Source organism: Mchenga conophoros, linkage group LG23 (genome assembly GCF_057382185.1).
Source record: "Mchenga conophoros isolate Kocher_MC1m ecotype Shallow Benthic linkage group LG23, M_conophoros_male_GT1.1, whole genome shotgun sequence".
NCBI lineage: Eukaryota > Metazoa > Chordata > Actinopteri > Cichliformes > Cichlidae > Mchenga > Mchenga conophoros.
Genome location: NC_140547.1, coordinates 29,964,674 through 29,985,999, shown reverse-complemented (window position 1 = coordinate 29,985,999; position 21,326 = coordinate 29,964,674). Strand labels below are relative to the sequence as shown.

The following is a 21,326-nucleotide window of genomic DNA, read 5'->3' as shown; positions in this document are numbered from 1 at the left end:
ACAGGAGCTGTAAAAATTCATTTGTTTACACAGTTAATGAGCTAAGGGTGTCATTAATTTTACACCGCATTTAGGACTTTAAGCTGTCTGGACCTACAATTATGCAGCACTATTGATGGGACATCACATTTTCCCCCTTAGCTTTTTTCCTGATAAAACTGCTATCGAAAACACAGAGTTAAGAAACATTACTAATATTAAAAGCACTTTTAATAGTGTGCATATTCTGCCTAACATGCAATATAAAAATAGCTGGTCATGCTGCCATTTAAAGCTGCACTCTTCTTCTAAGTTACATCTAAGCCAAATTATCATGTTTAAAGTGAAAACGTTAAGTCCCTTTTTTCAACTAGTGAGGTGTTAGCATCTTTAAATCCTATATATAGATCCAAAAATCTGCGGGTTTTTGTTCAGCATTGGTATTCTCCTTGAACTCTCTCATACAGGCCATTTTTGTCCAGTCTCTTTCTTATTGTTGAATCGTGATCTTTAACTTTAACTGAGACATGTGAGGCCTGCAGTTCTGGGTTCTTTGTGACCTCATGGATGAGTCGTTCTTGGAGTAATTTTTGTTGGCTGGTCACTCCTGGGAAGGTTCACCGCCATTCCAAGTTTTCTCCATTTGTGGATAATGGCTCTCACAATGATTCACTGGAATCCCAAAGCCTTAGAAATGCCTTTGTAACCCTTTCCAGAGTGACAGACGTTATAGACTTTGTTTCCAAAGTGTTTCTTTAGACTGTGCCATGATGTGTTGCTTTTTGAGATCTTTTACACTTTGTCAGATAAGTTCTGTTTAAGTGATTTCAAGATTAATCAAAGTTAATTCATGATTTAACAAGGGGGTCAATTTTCACACAGGATCACGTAGATTTGCATATTTTTTCCCTTTATAAATGACATCATTATTTCAAAACTACATTTTGTATTTACTCAGGTTATTTTTCTCCAGCATTAAAATTTGTTTGCTCATCTGAAAAAACTGAGCATGACAAATATGCATAAAACCCAAACAAACTAGGAGATCATCGCGCAGTAGATGACTGATTGATTTGAATAAAAGTGAATAAAGTTTCAGTATTCACAAAGCTTCCTACCACTAAAAGTTCCTCACAGTTTTGAAATCCTTAGAGATTTCAAGAAAATTCTTAGAGCTGTGGCATTTTCTACAAATTTATACTGAAAGTTAAAACTAAATCCTGGTCATGATGAAACTTTTTCATAAAGCATTTTAGTCCTTAAAAGATTTCCTGAGGTGAAAAACTGATAGGGGTGAAAAAGGTAATAAAAAGACAGAGAAAAATCAAGATATGGGGGAAATATGATGTTTATCTTGAACAAATATAAATAAGTAAAGGTTTCTGATGATTACTGATGTTTAAGTGTGTGCACTGAATTAGGAATCGACCAGATTCATGTCAGTGTATACTCCTCCCCACCTGCCCCACTGAACAAACAGCCTGTCTGTGCTATTCTGTACAACGAATGAGGGGTAGATGTAATTCTTGCCTTTGATGCATGTATGCTGAGTCTTCCTGTCCATCCTGGGCCCAGACACAGTGCAGCTCTTTGTTTTGTTGTTGCTGGATCTAAAAGGGAATTTAGATGAGGGAACATTTCCTGATACAAATGAGTTTTTAGATGGCATGTAGGAGGAAAAGTTCAAAATAAGTAACTACCATTTTGGTTGGCTCCTCATGCTGGCAGCCATGTGGGGTGCCTCAATCATTGGGCACGAAGATCATTCACTCTCACCGTTTTTTTGCCATCCATATTTCTCCCCTTGTTGGCTGCTGGAGGGCTTGTTTTGGAGCTGACTTATAGTCAATCTCTTCTTCATCTAGAAACTCAATGTCAGACCCTGATTAGACGGTGCTGCTACATGTCACCTGGTTGAGCAGGTGACCCATGTACTAAAGGCTAGGGGCCTCAGTTTAAGCCTGCCCGTAACCATTTCCTGCGTATATATTCAATTTTATTTATAAAGTGCCAAATCACAGCAACAGTTGCCTCAGAGTAATCAGCACTTGATATGGAAGATCTGATTGGTTAGAAATATAAAAAATCTCCCTACCTTCCTGCCTACTGTTTGCACTGTTATTGTATAAAAGGCCCCAAAGTTCATAGAATAGTTCTAAAACTATTCTATGAACTGGTGTTTATAAGTTTATATAAGTTCATTTAATATTCAGTCTTCTGTCTGTCTGGGTCAGCCCACCTTCTAGGGACATCATCCGGTTAGTAAGGTGGGCAGTTTAATGTCGGATGAGCAGTGTTGGTCCGGAGGGGGTGCACTGATTCCTGGGGAATGTTAGGTGTGCGTGAATGACAAGTAAGTAGTGACCTGTGTTGTATTTTGCTTTTGTTTGTGTCAGTACTGTAGTATGTTACCATTTAGGCGCTAATGTAGTCCATAGTTGGAGCGGTAGGCCACGCATGCAACGCGTGAGTTCACCCTCATTTCATAAACTAATTTATGTTGTTAGCTTACCCCGGTTTAGCTTTGTTGACGCATGTACGGTCGCTCGTATGTCCATAATGTCAGTCCTGTGTTATGAGACCTACTCTGTATGTGATGCTTGTGATTGTTTACTTTGAAGTAGCGGAGTTTGTAGCGAACAATTAGGTATGTGGATTAATAAAATAGCGAACGAAGTATGGCGTCCCGCTTGCCCTTCACAATAAGAGCATTTTAGCGGATTATAATAGGGGACGCTTTTATTTTGTACAACTACCGGAAGTAGTTCCTGTGTACTGACGGTTGCTTAACCTCGCACTATTGCTATTTAGTTGCATAGTGTGAGCAGTTTGAAGTGTATTATATTTTTCTGATCTTTATATGTGATTATGTTAACTATGTTGTATTATGTTTATATTTGAGTATTTGACTTGTCTATTCTCTTTATTTATCGTTATTTCCCTTGTTTATTTCCTTTGTAGGAAACCACACACACACACATAGACACACACTTGTGTACACCCGCTGTGTTTACAGCCCCAGAAATTGAGTGGTGACAATAAAGTCCCTCAAACGGAACCTCAATCTCCCTTCTTCTTTCATACTCTGGGACAATGGACTAGCACTAACACTTCCGCGTTCTATGTAGTCCTGCTCCAGTGCTTCCGGTGCGGTTAAACCATGGCGACGTTCTACACTCGATGCCTACAAGAGCTCCCAAAATTGAACATCACCGATGTTCATCGGATTTGCAGAGTGACGACTACCCCCGCCAGCAAATTAGATAAAGGATTTAAGTTATATGCTGCATCTTATATACACAACTACGAAGGTAAGAAAACGTAAATTAACCGACAAAGAAACGCTAGCTAACGTCAAATGCAAACACTACGTTACTCCGCTATGTCCTTCATTTGATGTCAGTTCTCTACATTACATGTTTTCTTAAACGGTGTTTTATGTCGTCCTAAACTATAGTTGAGGTTTTCTTAACTAATGTCACTTTTGTTGTTAGACACTGTTATATTAGCGTTAGGTAGTTGGCTAACTATGGAGGTAGTTAACTACCTAATGCTACTCTTGCTAAGTGTAAAATATATATGTTTAAGACATGCTGAAATGAGTAATACAGAAATAATGCTAATGGTACTTGTATCTTTATTCAGTGTCCAATAAAGACAGGTTGTCAGGGGAGGTCGGTGTGAGAGCCCTGTGCTACAGGTCGATGAGGAAGAGTGAGGCACCACACAGACTAAGTGTAGGCAGGAAGCTGTGTAAAGTTGTTAATCCCCGTTCTGTGGGGTTCAGTTCATTTAAGCATTAGTTAAGTTCATTCCTAAAGGCCCATCAACTTGAATGTTTTCCTTGTCTCCCTGCTTTATCACTCCTAATTTGACTAGTCAGATAGTTAAATCAACGTGTGTTTGGGTGATCAGAAACATTTGACAACAAGTTAATACTGCAAATATACACAATCTAAGTTATTACAGTTATCAAGCATGGTTAAGTTGTTTTAATAGGGAGAGAAGGAAACACTAAGCATTCAGGAGGGTACGTAACCATAACACTGAACTATGTTCCTGTTCGGCTCTTCCATGAAGATGTTACATTTTTAATTTTCGTTCTTTCTTCTTAGATTAAGCTTCTGGATTCATCGCCGGTGATACTGACACATAGCCAGTGCTCCTGTGTGGCAGGCGCTGTTATGTGCAATCACACAGTGGCACTGCTCTTCCAAACAGCACACTACTCACAACTCAGAGTGCCAGTTGTCCCCCCTGTGCATAGCTGCACGGAATCTGAACAGCAATGGCACAAGCCACGGACAGTGGTAATTTAAATGAGGTTAAAGTTTTTGAATTAGTCCATGTTTACATATGAACAGCAACACCATCCATAGTAAATGTGTCTTCTGTTAGGGTGTGAGGCCAGGACCCATCAACTCCATGATCTTCACTAAGCCAGTACCAAATAGGATGGCCCAGACTGGAGTACGGTAATTACATTTGTAAAATTTGGTTTCACGTGTTACAAATGTATGTTGCTATTTTTTTCATACATACATGTGTCAGAATAGGTATTAATTTACATACAACATTACACTTTCTGAAGAGGGCTAACTCAGTCATGTACATATACATCCCAGTCTCTAACTTATGCACCACTGTTTTACACCTTTTAGTTTTTAGTTTAGTTGTTGTTCAGTATAATAACCTTCTCCCTTACATTATTGTCATTGATGTTTTCTTTAGGAGTGGCTTCTACAGAGGCATGGTGGGTCCGTTACCAGATCCCTGCTTGTTCAGAATAACGGAGGCATATGCAAAATTTAATATTGAGGACAGGCCACGTGTGACCACAATGAACATGAGACCTGACAAGCCCCTTGTGGAAAGTGCCTTTGGGCTGGTGCAGGAGGGCAGTGTTCTGTCATATCAGCAGCCGGTTTTGACAACCCGGTACATCACACTACACCGCGATGCACCACCAACACCGCACTTGCCTCTGGAGGGGTATGACATCTTGCCATCAGATTGTGTGTTTGTGTGCTCAGAAGAAGAGCTTCTGCATCTGAAAAGCTTGTCTGTAACTCTGGAAATGGCTCACAAAATAGAGGAAGCTACACGTGAGCAAAGCTCTTCGTCTGAGTGGCATCAGCTCCGCAGGCCCAGAGTGACTGCCTCTAGGTTTCGGGAGGTGTGTCACGTCAGAGGCCAGAGCTCGGCCGAGTCACTAGCAGAGCGTATATTGAAGGGAACAAGGCAGACAGCAGACATGAGGAGAGGAACTGAGATGGAGCCTGCAATAGCAGCAGAGTATAGTAGGCTAATGAATGTTAACTACTCACCCTGTGGTCTGGTCATTCACCCCATTGCCCCCTGGCTTGCTGCATCTCCTGATGGTGTTGTTTTTGACCCCAATGAATACCCCCAGTTTGGCTTCGTCGAATTCAAATGTCCCAATGTACAAAACTTTATTGACTGCAAATATGTGCAGATGGAATGTGGTACCCCTAAACTAAAAAAGAGCCACGCATATTACTGGCAAGTGCAAGGACAACTGCTCATCAGTGGGATGCAGTGGTGTGACTTTGTTGTGTGGGCACAAGAGGACTACCTAGTGCAAAGAATATACATGGATATAGATGTGCACAATGCAATCAGAGAAAAGGCAGACTATTTCTTTTTTTACATATATATGCCAAGATACCTGTGTTTGGAAAAAATGAACAGTGAAAACAGCAAAAAGAAAAACAGATCCTTCAGGCTGGCTGGAACAAAATAACTGATGTTTTATTTTCAATATATTTCATGAATTCTTTTGTTGTTACATGTTACTTTTATGTGACATCAATAAACTGTTATTTAAGCAATGGCATCAATTTAATTTTTAAAAACACACATTAAAACGTTGAATTTGTGCAGAACTTATTTACATGGTAAGTATTTAAAACTCCATGCCTAGCATACTGATATACATTTAGACAATAACTGAACTGTAGAAAATGACAAATGGTATTTTTGATGTTACAAAAGTTCAATGTCACTTATGGTTTTAAAACGATTTAGTGATTTACTTTATAATTTTGATAAATAGTTTTGTTGAATCTGAATAGTAATAATAGTAGTATAATTAAACAGTATTATTAACATTAAACATTTGCAATGAATTTGAATTATCAATAACTGAAACTCAACTATCGGCACTCAAGTACCAGTTCTGTAATCAAGTATTGTCAGCTGAGAAGGAAGAAATTCAACTGTAGTGGCCTCAGCTGCAGGTCATTTTCCATAAGTTACTTGTACTGGCACTGGTGTCTTGGGAAAAATCCATCTTGTCTCACTTAACCCATTTTTTAACTAATGCTGTGTTCTGGTAATTTGACAGCATACATGCCACTGCAAACAGTTGGTTGATATTATAAACATGTGACATGGTAATGATGCTATCAAAAAGTTTGTTCTGTTTGATCCTCCTAATGACTCGCTCCACATGTACCCTGAGTCTGGCTATGGCCTGCGTCTCCTTAACCTGGTATGCTGGCATCTGCTTCTGCTTAGATAGAAAAGGTGGGCAGTACACTTTGCATTTACAACAATCAGTGATTAGGAAGCCCTTATCTACCATCACTGCCATGTCTTCAGTCAACTTCTCAGCAATGCCTGATTGTTTGAATAGTTCCTTGTCACTAACCGAACCAGCATACAGATTAGAGATGAATGTCACTGGACCATGTGGAGCTATGCCAACCAGGGCTTTCATCGCACAGTGGGATTTGTACGAAGAGTACATTTCACTTTGGAGAAGTGGTGAGGATGGTGTCTGACACCTCAGCTCTGTACAGTCAAGGATCATCTGGGTGTCTGAGAAATCTTTGAATTCCTCAGGGAGGTAAGCTTGCACTTCTTCACGTGTAAGCCAGATGCACTGAGACCCCAGTGCAGTGGCAAGAAAATTTGTCCATGTTGCAATAATGCGGCTCACTGTGGACTGGTGTATGTTAAATCGGTGTGCCAGGTCCCTCTCCTTCAAACCAACTGACAGGAAAACCAGGAAAAGAAAAAACTCATCAATTGGCTGTAGCAGCTGCCTCTGGAAGGTGAAAACAAAAGGGAAAATGTTACTCCTTAAGCTATGAACTAGTAAAATTATTCTTTTCTTGGCTAAATGTTTTGTAATGGTTAGGCATACCATACTGTACCATGGGGTAAACAATGAGGTGCTGTAGTGCACAGGTGTATGTATGTAAAGGATACTGAGTCTAGCATACATACACCTGTGTATGTATGCTACTGTACATAAAGTAATGTTATTGTACATAAATACAATAACATTACACCTCTAGTTCTAACTACCAACAAACCCATAACCTACTGTTGATGTGCGTGCAGGTGTCAACACTTCTTCGTTCCGATTGGCAGCTGACTTGGCTCTTGAAACCCGGATCATTTTATAGATGCAAGGCTCAATCAAAACCCAGAATGCCATCAAATGATCATAGCTTGGAAATCTATTCACGAGAGAGACATACATCATGTCAATCATTAATTAACATTACACACTGACATAAAAATAATGTGAACTGTGACAAATATGCTAATGGAATGCTGTATAAAATAGTCTGATTAAGAGTATTTGGTGTTGTATTTTACCTGTAGCATTAGGATATTGTTTAAATACTAAAGCATCTACATAAAACATACAATCAGCAGAGAAAAAGTAAATTTCTATTTTGTTTTCATTAAGACTGGAAAAACTTTCTAAATTTAACTGATGGTGACCTTGGTATATTTTAAACAGTTAGCTTGAATAGAACTTAGATGTACCTGGTATAGAATCGGATGTCAGTGTCGGAGCCAGCAAAACGCTGTAACCCAAATTCTCGCTGGACACGTAACTCCTGTATTTCCTTCCTCAGAGTCTCCACGTCTTCGGACAGGTCTTCTGCAGCTGATGCAGATATGTCCAATGCAGATGGCTCAGGGACTGAGCAGTAGTCATGATCTCTTGTAAGACTGTGCTCTTCTTGATCGTCAGGAGGAACTAGTTCAGGGCGTCGCTCCGTTCTCTCCCAAACACTACGCCGCGGTGGTTCAACTTTATAGCCATTCCACTCAAAAAGTGTTGGTACAGCACCTTTAATAAGCTGCCTTCGACCATCGAGGGTTGTTGGCTCTATGAGTTGATCACTGGCAAAGTGTCTGCAGCAGACCCTGGTGTGAGAGGTAATCGTGAAATGATCCCGGCGTATATTTACCAGCCATTGTCTTCTCAAGTCGGAATGGGTCGGAAAGGCATGAAAACTTAGTATGCCGTTAAATTTGGCTGAAGCTGAACAAAGTGGGACACAGCAATGCTCGGAGTATTTCTTCTCCTGTTTTTGAAAATGTTCTGTTTTAAATACTTTCCTTTTTATACTCATTCTGAAGCGACATTAGCATAGCTACCGATAGATAAGCAAACGTACCGGAAACGCACAAGCGGTACTATTTGGAAACGGAAATACGTCACATGCCCTAGTGCAAGTAGTCTATTTGGCCTTAAGTGGTGTTCTGGCCAACACACCGGGGTGACCGTAGTGCTCAAAGACTGAATCAGTGCCACAGCCGTGCCTATCTTTGATATCTCCACTACAGTTATATTTATTTAACCCTTGTATGGTGTTCGGGTCTGTGAGACCCGTTTTCAGTTTTTCTCAAAAGAAAAATTAAACAATTAATTATTTTTTCAACCTGAAATTCATTAGCTTTGGCTTATTTTCTGTGAAGAACATAAATCCGAACCAATTTTCAATGACCTTATACTGTACCTCCCCCCACGCATTTACATTACATACAAGGTGTTCGGGTCCACTGGACCCAGGTCTAATAAAAGTGTTGAAAGTGTAGGTCCTGTGTTCCCATACTCTGTCTTCCTCCTTTCTGGTGCTGCTGATAGTGTTTTCTTCTTCTTCCCCTCCTGCTCCCGCACAAAGTTGCAACATTGTTGAAAATTCAACTATCAACACCGTCTGCTCTTACATTCCTGCACATTTTACCCTCTTTCTTGAGGGATCCAAATTTTATTTTCTCATACCCTGTCCCACCTGCAAATTAGGGGCATAATACTATAAATAAGACTTTGCCAGTGTGGTTCTTTATCACAACTGATCAAGATGACAAAAGATTATCTGCTGCGAGGGCCATCCAGTTGATTTTGGAAGAGAGAGGGGCTTCAGATGATGATGTTGACAAAGAGGTTTCAGAATATTTCACATTTCTGAAAATTCAGAGTCTGACAGTGACTTTGAAGAAGAGGATGAGGTTGAGCACCATTTAGTAACAAAACGAAGACGAGTACCCCATCTGCAGCCAGCTCCAGGACCAGAACAAGCCCACCAGACAGCAAGTGAAGAAATATGGATGTCAATAACTGGTGAATTTGAATGGTCTTCTTGCCCAAGAAATGAGCCACCCTGCAGAGCTGTTACTGTGATAAGCCAGGGCCAACACGGCTGACAGTTACTCATGTGCAGGACATCAAGTCTTCATTTGAGCTTTTCATCCCAGATTCCATCCAGAAAATTATTCTGGATTGCAGTAATCAAGAAGGAAGGTGTGTTTTTGGAGAGAGGTGGAAGGAGATGGACCAAATTCATCTAAGAACCCCAAAGGCCTACTTTGGGGTTTTTATCCTTGCAGGAGTTTTCAGGTCCAAAGGGGAATCCACAGAATCCCTGTGGGATGCAGAAACCAGCAAGAACCTTTCCGTGCATCAATGTCTCTGGAAAACTTCCACAAAATTTCCAGGATTATCCGTTTTGATAACCGAGACGAAAGACCAGCTCGACGGCAGAGAGACAAGCTAGCTGCCATCAGGACAGTGTGGGATAAGTGTGTGCACCACCTCCCCTGTTTTACAACCCTGGGCCTAATGTCACCATTGATGAGCAGCTGATCCCATTTAGTTGTGAAACATATTGCTTCATGTGTAAATGTGTTGTGTCTTTCCACTCACTCCACTTGATTATAACTGATTTATTTTTTTATAACATTTTATAAAAAAACAAAACAAAAAAAAAAACGAGAAGCACATTAATTCATAAATGTGATCTAACAAAGGTAAAGGGAAAAAATTAACCATGTTTGCTGTTCATATGGTTTGTAATTGGGATGAACTAAACATCTGTTGAGTAATTTAACATAAAATTGTTTGATAGTGTTAATTTGGAAAGCCAAAACTCTAGTGGGTCCACCAGACCCATGAACACTGGCTGAGTAACAAAAATATGAACACCACACAAGGGTTAAGGCAAAAAGGCCTCACGTTCTGAAAAGTCTTCATCACCGACTAAATCTTCCTCTCTTCTGAAATTTGAGGATGGATCAAGAGATCAGTGGTTTGATGTCTGGCTCCACCTCTCCATGCATAAAAGTGTCCTTTGGGACTCAAACTGTACTGATACTAAGTTGTAAATGTTAAATAAAAGTGCTTCACTACCAGTGTTGGTCACTTGAGAATAGTAATTAGTTACTAATTACTGAAAGTAATCCAGTTACTTTACTGATTACTTGTTTTCAAAAGTAACTAGTTATTTTATTACTTTTTAACAACATGATACACAACCTGAATAAATAATAATATTAATAATAATAATAATGATTATAAAGCAATAGACCTTTCAAACCAATCTTTTTCTGCATATTTCATGATATAAAACTGAATCAAATGAAAAAGTTTTTTTTAAAATTGTTTATTAGTTTTAATCTTTTAACTTTATGCATCAAGCAAAATTTAAATTATATGCAACAGCCTTTGACTGGAAGCAATTTGTTTAACATTTAAACCTATTTTCTGCATATTCCAGCATATAAAATGAAATAATGTTTTGTGTTTCCACTCACTCTTTCAAATAGATGCAAGTAAAACAGCAAAAAATAAATATAATCAAAGATTCAGCAGCACTAAGTCCTGTCACTCTTAAGTCTATTTTCACCCTTTTAGCAGGAGTGGGGCCAGTGGAGGTTTGCCCAGTGCTGCAGCGGTCATGTTAGTGGGGGGATCCTCTATGAATTTCACATTCCAGTGGCAGTGTACTAGGTGCTTGCTCAAGTTTAATTTTTCGCTGTAGAAAGAAGTTTTCTTCCCACGCAGTGTACAGCGGATGCTAAATTTTTTGTCACTTTTTACAGAACCAAACTTAAAGTGATGTCAGTACTTCCACGCTTTAAACCCTGCATGGTTGTACTCTTTCTGCACTCCATATTATCCGTAGTTGATCTACACACGTCTGTTGCTGCCACGGATGTCGCACGCTCGTACGTCATTGTCATGAGACATTCTCACAAACAAAATCATGGTTTAGTAACAGTAATCTAATTACTTTTTATTGCAATAATAATCCTTTACCATACCAAAAAAAATCAGATTATGCGTTACTGCCCATCTCTGTTCACTTCAGACACTACTACTGTTTGAATATATGTGTGTGACTTGGTGACTGAGACTTGCTTTAAGAAAGCTTTTGAGTGCTTAAATTGAGTAGAAAGGCATCATATAGTACCAGTCCATTTACCGTTTTAAAATGGCTCAGGATCTCTGAGTAGAGAATCTTTTCGTCATCTTGGTCAGTAAGGAGCCACACATTCAAAGCTACATATTTGTTGTGTCCCACGTGTGATGGAGCATAAGAAAAGAAATAATCAAATAAAACTGAAAGTAAAATGTGTGGGAATGTGGGAACAGGCAGGTGTAGGTGCTTGAATCGTAACAGTGTTGGAACATTGAGTGGGAAAAGCATGAGAAGAAAGAAAAAAACACCACACAACGGGCACATATATACAAACAAACAGAGTGAAGGGACACAGCATCTCCATAATTTCATGACCCACTGCATAAATAAAAGTGTAGGGGGTGTGAAGTAACTGGAAACATGTTATTTTATACGTTCTTCAGAGAAAATGAGCCACATTAAGAAATCTGAGGTTGAAAATATGCGTAACATTGCACAGGCTCTCCTGTATTTACAGGATACAGATATTTTTTGTTAATTGATAGAACGCTTCTTTATCTTTCTTTATTTAATTTAAGTTTCTATTTCTAATAGATAAATAGACAGTTGAACACAAAGTTCCTGTTTTTTCACCATTGCTTTTTTTCCTTTGGTGTAGTACAAATTGCAGTCTAGGAGGTTTTTATCGGTAGGAAGACCTGTAAAACTTACAACACTGTTAAAAGTTTAAAATTCACCTCACTTGCATTTTCTAAAGATGCTCAGTGGTTTCGACTGAAACCTTTGGCCCCCGTGCCTCATGTTTGGCATCCCTGCATTAAAGGATCCAGGTCTGACTAACTGAACTGTCAAATCTGGAACGTGCATATTTGAGTCATGTTAGTTTCATGATGTCCACACTCCAGAACTAACCTTCTGAACTGTTTTTGCAGTCTTACATTTGATCACATGGTCAGTTACATTTGATGAATTAATTGGCAATAAAGTTGCCACCATAATGCCAATGGTTAGATGGAAAAACAAAAAAGAAAGTACATTTCCTTGAAACACTTCATAACCAGAGGTAATTAAACTATATTGACAGCAGGTGTGCTAGTAATAATAAATAATACAAGCTAAACACTTTATTATGTTAATATCATATGAGCCATATAAGATTAACTGCTAGAAACACAAGCATAGGAAATAAAAGTCAGCAAGCATATAAGTATCAGCAGAATTTACCTACTACACAGGTAGGTGTGTGATTTGAAACATTTTGCAGGTTAAATATGGCTCCCAATTTATTCAGTAGAGATGCTCATTACAGAGTTCTCAAAGTACAACCTGCAGGCCAACAAACAGAGAAAGGAAATAACACTATTGTACTTTTCATTCATCCCCAGTTCGTCTCACATGGCATGATAAAGAGCACAGAGGATGAGCGTTTCTTTTGAATTTGAGCTTGCCTGTTTCAGACATTAAAGCAGACTGAGCCTTCCCAACTTTCCTGTTGTCTCTGTGTGAAATGCCGTTGCTCTAATGGTTAAAAGGAAACTGTGATTCAGTGCAGCGCCTGCAATTAACAAGCAAAAAGCACCATTTTGTGACAGAAACATTCAAAACACTAATTAAATGTGACTGATATGTGTCATTTTCTTGTGGGTATTTCGCTCATGTGCCGGCTCACTAAATTGGTACTCTGTGATCAAAACTTTGAGAACCCCTGGGTTAGAGTATTCATAATTATACTATTTCAACACAGTGAATTCTGTGATTAGCTCTGTTAGTTTTCCATTCTTTCCATTACCAGTTAGACTGCATTTCTTCCCCCTTTTCTGACCAACCAGTCATGTTTCAGACTATTTGTCATACCTAGCAACATAACCAGCCATACCTCCTCACTTCACCACAGGTAAAGGCTTAATTCCCCTCCTTGCTCAGTGTTGCCCAGAAACGTTTCCTTTATAACTCTTAAGCTTAGAGTCTTGTTAAAAATTTTCAAGTGGTTAAGTTGCATCCACACAGAAGGCAATTTGCTCATCGCTTTGTTGCTGATGACTTGTCACCAGCTGTCATTCCAGGCTCTGGTTACCAAGGAAACCCTCGTTTGCTAATCAAGGATATCCTGCGTTCTCACTGGATGATGATATGAAGTTGGTGCTAGTGATGATGTTCACACAGGTTTTGGTTGTTGTCATTGAATATAAATTGCTATTTATTTGATAAATGCAATAGATGGATAATAATAGTTTTTTTTAATACTGCATGTTTAATGCTTATTTAGTTTTTATGTTAAAAAATAAAACAAAGCTATTTATAATTCTGTTGCACAATGGACAAGAAATGGATTTGTATGTGCTCTGCAGTATTTTTTTCACAATGTATAATTATTTGATTTTCTAAACATTCAAAATAAGATATGAGGATTGTAATTACTGAAAATGTCTTTTAATTGTATGAATATATTATTTAGAGCATCTTGTTAGCTTAAGTGATGCAACAGCAATTATAAACACTACTTTACCATATTTAATTATTTATAACTTCTATATATTCTATGCTCTCAATATTGCTGCCTGCATAAGGATAGAATATGCTACAGGCTGATGGAGGCTTTACTGTCCGTACACAGTGCTTGACAAATTTATGAGACCACCACACAATGTTAGGTTTATACCCACTAAAAGTACTGGTACACTCAAAAAAATGAAACGTTGACTTTAATTAAAATTATTTTGTCAACAGGTTCCACGAAATTGAATTATGTTAGTTTAAAGCAAAAATCTTTAGTTCATCTAATTAAAAAAAACTACTTAAGATTAACAAGACATATTTAAGACTAACTAAATCAAGTTATGTTGTATGAACATAGATGATATATTTTCAGGTTAGATAGTTTAGATTAGTTACTTCAACACATTTCTTATTTGTGGCAGTAAAATGTTAAATTTAAGTTAGATTAATTCAAATATTATATTTTCAGCCACCTTGTGCTTTATTAATTAGTTTTACATAAATCTATTTTGTCAACAGGTTCCACACAAATGAATTAAGTACATCCAACTTATTTTTTAAAATTTATTTTATTGCCAACACATTCAGTGAGCATTTGTGTAAACCCAGTCCAAAATAAAACACAACAGCTCATTAGGGTTAGTAACTAACAGTATGTAGACAGATGCAACATCAAGACTTTAAATTAAATGTCTGTATCTACCAGAAATAGAAGAAAAAAAAAAAAACGCATTGAAGATTACATAACACATTGATAAGATGACACTTGAGTTATGCACATGTGATGCTAGTAAGGTCTGTGAGTGTTTTTTTTCTTTTAGTGTCTAAAATGGATAGCAAAGTTGCTATTTGCAATGATTGCTTAGGGTCAGTCCAGTAACACAATGCCAATGAAGTGCTTTCCTTTAACAATGCAAAGTGAAGTGTCCACCTCAACAGCCACAATTTAAAAAAAAAAAAAATTATGTAACAACAACAACAACAACAATAATAATAATAATAAATAGTCCACTGATATTAGCAATCAAAGAAAATTACATCACCATCCCAAATAAAACTTTAACAAAACATGCCAACATTATGGTCTAACAATAAAACAGCTTGTCAGCGTTCAGTTTTTTTGCAACAGCACAGCAGTAACCATTTAACACTTGCCACTGTCAACATTTATTTTACCAGTGTTTGGGCAAAAAACTTCAGATGTAAACATTTTAACATGGAAACAATTGTTCGTCTTTAAAAGTCCACAAAATATACATTCATCCTGCATTCCCAACTTGGATGATCTGATATCCTCGTGTTGGTGTTGTTCCCAGACCATCATGAAAATGTTGTTCCAGGTTCAACATTGCAAGTGACCAATCACATTGTTGTGACGTTATTCTATTCCAAGCCATTCGTGCATTTATGAAATTCCAATGTTGCAAGGACAATATCAATTCTGCTTACTGTTTATTAAAGGGTTACGGTTAGGGTTAGGGTCAGTTGATCGGCGGACAGAGGCGGTTTCACGCAGCTTAAGTACAGTTTTTTGTTTTACGCCGGTTTTTCCCGAAGTCGCAAAAGTATGACGTCACAACATTCTGATTGGTCACTTGCAATGTTGATCCTGGAACAACATTTAGTATGATGATCTGGGAACAACACCAACACGGGGATATCAGATCAACCTCCTAACTTACCCTTATTTTTAGTATGTATTGCAATTACCTTTACAATGCACACAATGTAACACAAACTGAAGATGAACATATTTCCACCTCATAACAATATGCCTTGAACGCTAATATACACACCACCCTTCAACATTTCTGGTGCAGTATCATCTCTCAATTAAATCCTTTAAATCTCAATACTTTTGATTGTCTCTTAGCTTTCAGTCTTGAGGTTAACTGAGATTCAGTGCATATATCTCACCCATTAAGAGTGCACATGCAGAGGCCAGGTCTTCCAGGTCATGCAGGACACACTAGATGGTTATACCCACATCGGCTGGAGGAGTGCTGGCATCAGCTCTTTCGATGGTAAAGATAGCAAGGGTAATTTGTTCCAGCTCCCTCTGAACAGCTGTAGCTTAGACACAAAAACATAGAAAAATGGCATCCAGTTTTAAAAAAAAGAAAGAAAAAGGGCCAAAGCTACCCTTTAATGACGTAAACACAATATTAGGAACATGCACCCCAGTGTGCCACTATTTTAGACTACAGATTCAACGATAAATATAAATAGTTTGGGTATACAAGAAGATTTCCCAAAACATTTAAACAGGTTCCATGCAAATTACAACAACAACAACATTACAACATGCAACAACATTAGTTATTCAAAATTTGGTTTAATACAGATAAAAAACTAAACTAAAAATTACCAACCAATTATTCTTTGAAGAGGATGCTTGGGTCTTCATTCAGGTAAAAAGGTAGTGCCCTGAGGACACACTCCCTCCCCTTTTCAATGGTTTCCTTCTGTAGAGAGTGGCAGAGATACAGGAAGAGAAAACAGAAATACTTTAGGATGACAGAAACTCACATTATACGCAAAATGAATGACATATCCACTGCACAGATAGACATGTACACAAGACCAACTAATCATCACATGGACATGAATAGTTAACCTGTTGGGCAGGGTTTCCACCACATTATATATGTCCATAATGGAGGTAAAGACAAACTAATACATCATCTTTTTTGCATTCAAAACATAACATAAAAACATTCACTTCTGGTTTAACCTAAATCAAGGGATCAGATTTTACATATGTTTAGGTAATTTAAATTTTCCAACGTTTTGAGTACCAAACTTTGTCTTGCTTAATATAAATGTAAGTGCACTGTGCAGCTACCATACACTAGCTGTTTAAATTTGAAAATGATCTTATTAGCCATAATATTTTGCTACCAACAGAATAACGCACCTGTGTGGCTGGGGCCAAAGTTTGTCTAATTTTCTTCCCTGCAACGCCTCCTTTTTTCTTGAAGACTTTTATGAGCTGGTCAGTGTATTGGTCAAGTTGTGTAAAAAGCCTTGGAACATGTGCAGCAGTAGTAATCCTCACATATTCTGCTTCCACCTGAAAATATGTCAACAAACACAACATACTGTACTGTAAATATACATACTATATGTACACATATACAAACTAAAACTAATGTAGAAAGACCTCATTAAAGCTATAATTTTAACACAAACATTTACACAAAATGCTAATGGAGCCATTACAGCTTTTATTGTTATTTATCAAGTTCCAAAAAATATTGATCACAGCTGATCTGAAAAGAATTTCATGCCTCAGGCCCTTGAACTGCAACCTTTACCATGGTTCAGATGTGGAGACGAAATAACAGGGGCATGGGATGGGTCACAAAAGAAAACTTAACTTATAAAACAGTTTTGTTTTTAAAAGTATAACAGTTCACATACCACATACAAGCTCAGCAGTACCACATACACCACATCAGTATAGGAGGGAGCAGGTAAAGGCAGGATCTGAGATTTATAAAGTAAAACAAGAAATTCATTACTTAATTTCAAGAAGCAAATTATTGTTTGAATTACAACTAAATAAAATACTACTCAGAAGAAAAGCAAGAGATTGACACTGCCATGTGCTAACTTTCTATAGAAGCAATTATCACCAGGTCTGTCGACCTCCATTGTCTGTCCACTCATATGTCTTGAATAATTTTATTAAAAAAATTAAGTGTGTACTTTCACAAACTGTAATTTATAACTACATTGATATGTATAACTCCGCTAGGAAACATGCTGTATTTACAGACCATTTTTACATAATACAGATTACTGATAGAGCAGAACAATGGTGTCACAGTGGCTTTCGCCCTTGACTTTTTGGATTTTAAATGTCACTTTATGCTATCCTTGCTATCCTATTCGATATTTCCGACTCTCGGATTACAGAAAAGGAATCCCAAGAAAGCAAATGGAAAAATAACCCCTTGAAAGAATAACCCCATGAACCCCTGTAGCTAATCCCTTAATAAAACAAAAAACAATAAAAATGTTTCTTACACAGTCCACAAAATAAGCATGTCCAGGACCCAGTAAAACTAATGTAAAACAAGCGCACGCAAACGATATAACATGTCTTGTAAGACAAACGCAAAATATAACCATGCTGGACATATAGATACTACACAACATAGTCAAAGAAAAAAGTGGTCTTACCTCTCAAAGAAACAGCAGCTTGGCGCCAAAACAGCCTTTTTCAGTTAAATTTGAAGTCTTGTGCATGAGCAGGCACAAGCCGTGAAACCTTCTTGTTCTGCGCGGTTTCATTACAACTGTTTTTGCATTACTGCCACCTTGTGGATATACAAGGTATATCGATCCTCATTGACTTAACTTAAATGTTATGCGATCAAGTAACACATTAGTATTATGTACGTTGAATAATAGACACAATTACGTAGACTTGATTAGAAAAACATATGTTAACTTAACAAAAACATATATTTTAAGTAAAATGAAAATAAATAATTAATATACACTGAACAATCCACCTCATTCATTTTTTTGAGTGTAATTATGAAAATAATTCCTTATGTTTCTGCAATATTTAATCCCCCAGTATGAAAATGATATTTTGAAGCTGGTAGATTAAATGTTAAAATGATATTTGTAATGCTAAAATTTTATTATTTTTGTTATCTGTGAATTTTCAAACTTTCAGTTTTACAAAAAAAGGCAGAAAAAACCGTGAAGCACGTTATTATTAGTTTTGGATTAAGTTGCCAAATTAGCATTACCTATTTGCTTAATCCTAAAAAAGAAAGAAAAAGTTCTATCGCTCCACAACTCGTCTCAGATTTGGGCATAAAAATCTGAAGAACATTTATTTTATTTTAAATCTTTTAAAGGCTTAAAGTTGCTGATATATATATATATATATATATATATATATATATATATATATATATATATATATATATAATGATGCCGAAAGAAATCATAAAAATGAGCATATAAAAGGTCAAATTTCTTTCCAATAATGTGCACTGTTTGACTGTGACTGACCCGAGGAAGGAAATGAAAAGGAGACACACAAAGAAGAAAGTGTTGGATATGTGAGAAATGAGGAATCAGAACAGTAAGAAACATGAGAAAGGAACAAAAGGCATTATCAGGCCCAGAAACTAATGATACGGAAGTGATAATGGCAGCATTTTTACTCTCAGGTAATGGCCAGGAACAAAAGACATCTCAAGAATGTAGCATATCAGACTGAAGAAGCTCTTAAAGGTTTGGTTGTATCTGCACTTCATTTTGTTTGGTTTAAACCAGTGGAGGAAATGTCATCTGTTTTTTTTCTCTTCCCATTCTGAATTTCCCGAATACAACTTCTGATTGCAATGACAGGTGATTCTAAAGAAATGGTAAAAGCTTGCTTTCTTTGACTTGGTTTTTGGTTCTGTGGTGTTGTTTTACTGCTTTTCCGGTTGACAGTTTTCAGCAAACAGACATAAATCCACTGCACACTACCTGCAGTTACAAAATCCACACAGATAACGGCAGTGCCTAGGTGGCTGAATGTGCAGCGTAGAATTTTAGTGAGCTAAAGAGCCAAAAATTTTCCTCATAAGCTGATGGAAATGAAATGAAAGCCGAGAAAATATTGGTCTTACGTTTCTTCAGGTGGATACAAGTAGTATGAATGCTAACAATACACAAAAGGATATGAAGAAAACTGTGCAGGTTGAGACCTCGGAAAAGTTAATATCTTGGTTATCTATGTTTTTCTCGTTTTTTCCAGATTGTATTCTACTTCTGAACCTCAATTACCACATGTAATGACAAACTAATGATGCAGCACGAGTGTTGCCTTTATTTGCAGACTCATGGAGCCATTCCTGAACATCCCTCGAGAAGCGGTGGGTGTGTGGGCAGTGAAGAAGGGGTTAGGTGCGATTACGTAGGGGAGTCTTGCAGAAAGTAATCCCCCAGCGGCATGCCAAGCGAGCCTCTCGGTGGTCAGAGGCTTTCGTCAGCTCGCTCATTAAAGCCCCCTATCTCTTCTTCTTTCGGCTTCAAATTGCCTTCCCAGCCTCATACTGCGGTGGGGCCAGAGGGTCAACAGATTATCTTCTTAATCCCGTTAATCCGTCCTCACATCAGTCCGGGATGATTCTCACCATAATTGTATTCGCCGCTGCCTCAATTAGAAAGAAGCAGGGGTCTGAGGAAATGAGGTGGAATGAGACGTCAGGGAGGATCAGCAGCAAGAACGCACATGTTTTTTTTTTTTCCTGTAGTGTGTGTGCGCGTGTGTGTGGCATTGCACAAGTAAGGAGCAACCCAAAGTTCATGTCTGAGGAAACCGGCTGGGTTAGCTCCTTGCTGTCAGTGAAAGTGTGACAGTAGTTCAGTGAAGTGCAGTGACGACAACTCGACTGATTTGTGGTCCAGTTGCGTAAGGTGGCTCAAGCTTGAGGACTGAAGCACTCGGTGCAGTAACACAATCAGCAATTGGAAATGTGTGTGTCAAGACGTGTGAAAGACACAAAAGAGCTGCGTTAACATGTGTCCGGCACTGAGAGGTGATGAAATATGTAAATAACATGAGTTCATAGTGCATGTATCTGTGAGCTTCTCTCTGCTCCTCCTATTATCCCTGTCAGTATGATAAGTCAAAGGTTAACGACTCCTAATGGGTGGACATTATGTTAATTAGACGATCTATTAGCGTCCTGTCAGATTAGGCTCAGCTAACACGAGGCTGGGTCATAGGGCGAGAGGCTGAGAAAATCAAACAGGGGTTTTAGCCTCTGGAGAACTTTTCTTTCCTAATGGTTCCACACTGTGTGGCAAACTGTCTTCAAGCTGGGGGTGATGTTATAGGTAATGGCCAGGAACTAAAGACATCTAAAGAATGTGGCATAAAAGACTGAAGAGGCTGTTAAAGGTTTGTCTGTGCCTGCAGTTTATTCAGTTTGAATACTAGAAGATTGCTTTGTTTCGCATGGTTTTGGTTTCTGAAACAAAAGCTGTTTTCGTGCACAAACTCCAGAAAAAAAACAGGAGAATCAAGTTGGGACACTGTCCAAAGTTGTCACATCTGAATACAACACAATGTGATCTGCTTCAACGCGATTTGCACTTCTTCAAAAAGCTCTCTTATTGTGAATTCATCTATTACCCGCACCAAATGGACATTAGACAAACTGTCAATGACAGAGTTTGAATGTTAAAGACACTTTAATGTCCAGCTAGGTCAGACTCCTGTCTTCTCATGTGTGACAATGGTTTAAAATCCATGGATAATAAATTCATAATCCCTGATGTCGTCCTCCCTAGCTACTTCTCCAGTTCCAAATCCCAAATCATTTCCATCCCACATGGAATATTTTATTCCTTCAACGC

At 38.0% G+C, this 21,326-nt stretch overlaps 2 protein-coding genes and 1 long non-coding RNA gene across 6 annotated transcripts; 1 reads left to right on the top strand and 2 right to left on the bottom strand.

Annotated features, from left to right (window-relative positions):
• The first annotated feature begins 3,095 nt into the window (after positions 1 to 3,095).
• On the top strand, positions 3,096 to 5,954 carry LOC146547589 (uncharacterized). 2 transcript variants are annotated; one of them, XM_085265524.1, is made up of 5 exons: positions 3,096 to 3,290; positions 3,625 to 3,716; positions 4,095 to 4,289; positions 4,378 to 4,454; positions 4,711 to 5,954. In XM_085265524.1, the coding sequence occupies exons 1-5, from the start codon at positions 3,140 to 3,142 to the stop codon at positions 5,741 to 5,743; spliced, it is 1,548 nt and encodes a 515-aa protein (XP_085121650.1). In that variant the 5' UTR covers positions 3,096 to 3,139; the 3' UTR covers positions 5,744 to 5,954. The 2 variants fall into 2 exon arrangements, with proteins under 2 accessions (XP_085121650.1, XP_085121651.1); XM_085265525.1 differs by lacking the exon at positions 3,625 to 3,716 and having other exon boundaries at positions 3,137 to 3,290; positions 4,711 to 5,951.
• On the bottom strand, positions 5,731 to 8,485 carry LOC146547588 (uncharacterized). The gene is made up of 3 exons (XM_085265527.1): positions 7,786 to 8,485; positions 7,334 to 7,469; positions 5,731 to 7,051 (listed from the first exon to the last, which is right to left on the bottom strand). Exons 1-3 carry the CDS (start codon positions 8,379 to 8,381, stop codon positions 6,299 to 6,301), a joined length of 1,485 nt encoding a protein of 494 aa, XP_085121653.1. The 5' UTR covers positions 8,382 to 8,485; the 3' UTR covers positions 5,731 to 6,298.
• A 5,763-nt stretch (positions 8,486 to 14,248) lies between these two features.
• On the bottom strand, positions 14,249 to 18,481 carry LOC146547587 (uncharacterized). Of its 3 annotated transcripts, XR_014890786.1 has the most exons (5): positions 18,135 to 18,481; positions 17,370 to 17,435; positions 16,864 to 17,019; positions 16,319 to 16,411; positions 14,249 to 16,019 (listed from the first exon to the last, which is right to left on the bottom strand). It is a non-coding gene; the product is annotated as an uncharacterized LOC146547587 (long non-coding RNA). The 3 variants fall into 3 exon arrangements; XR_014890785.1 differs by having other exon boundaries at positions 14,250 to 16,019; positions 17,370 to 18,481; XR_014890787.1 differs by lacking the exon at positions 17,370 to 17,435 and having other exon boundaries at positions 14,250 to 16,019.
• Positions 18,482 to 21,326: the final 2,845 nt, after the last annotated feature.

What these genes read in the sequence shown, in the direction of transcription:
- LOC146547589 (XM_085265524.1), top strand. Translation starts at nt 3,140, where the DNA reads ATGGCGACGTTCTACACTCGATGCCTACAAGAGCTCCCAAAATTGAAC. An exon ending in AGGCACCACACAGACTAAGT is followed by an intron (nt 3,717 to 4,094) that starts GTAGGCAGGAAG and finishes CTTTCTTCTTAG; the next exon opens with ATTAAGCTTCTGGATTCATC. An exon ending in GGCACAAGCCACGGACAGTG is followed by an intron (nt 4,290 to 4,377) that starts GTAATTTAAATG and finishes GTCTTCTGTTAG; the next exon opens with GGTGTGAGGCCAGGACCCAT.
- LOC146547588 (XM_085265527.1), bottom strand. Translation starts at nt 8,381, where the DNA reads ATGAGTATAAAAAGGAAAGTATTTAAAACAGAACATTTTCAAAAACAG. An exon ending in GACATCCGATTCTATACCAG is followed by an intron (nt 7,470 to 7,785) that starts GTACATCTAAGT and finishes TCTCGTGAATAG; the next exon opens with ATTTCCAAGCTATGATCATT. An exon ending in CACCTGCACGCACATCAACA is followed by an intron (nt 7,052 to 7,333) that starts GTAGGTTATGGG and finishes TTCACCTTCCAG; the next exon opens with AGGCAGCTGCTACAGCCAAT.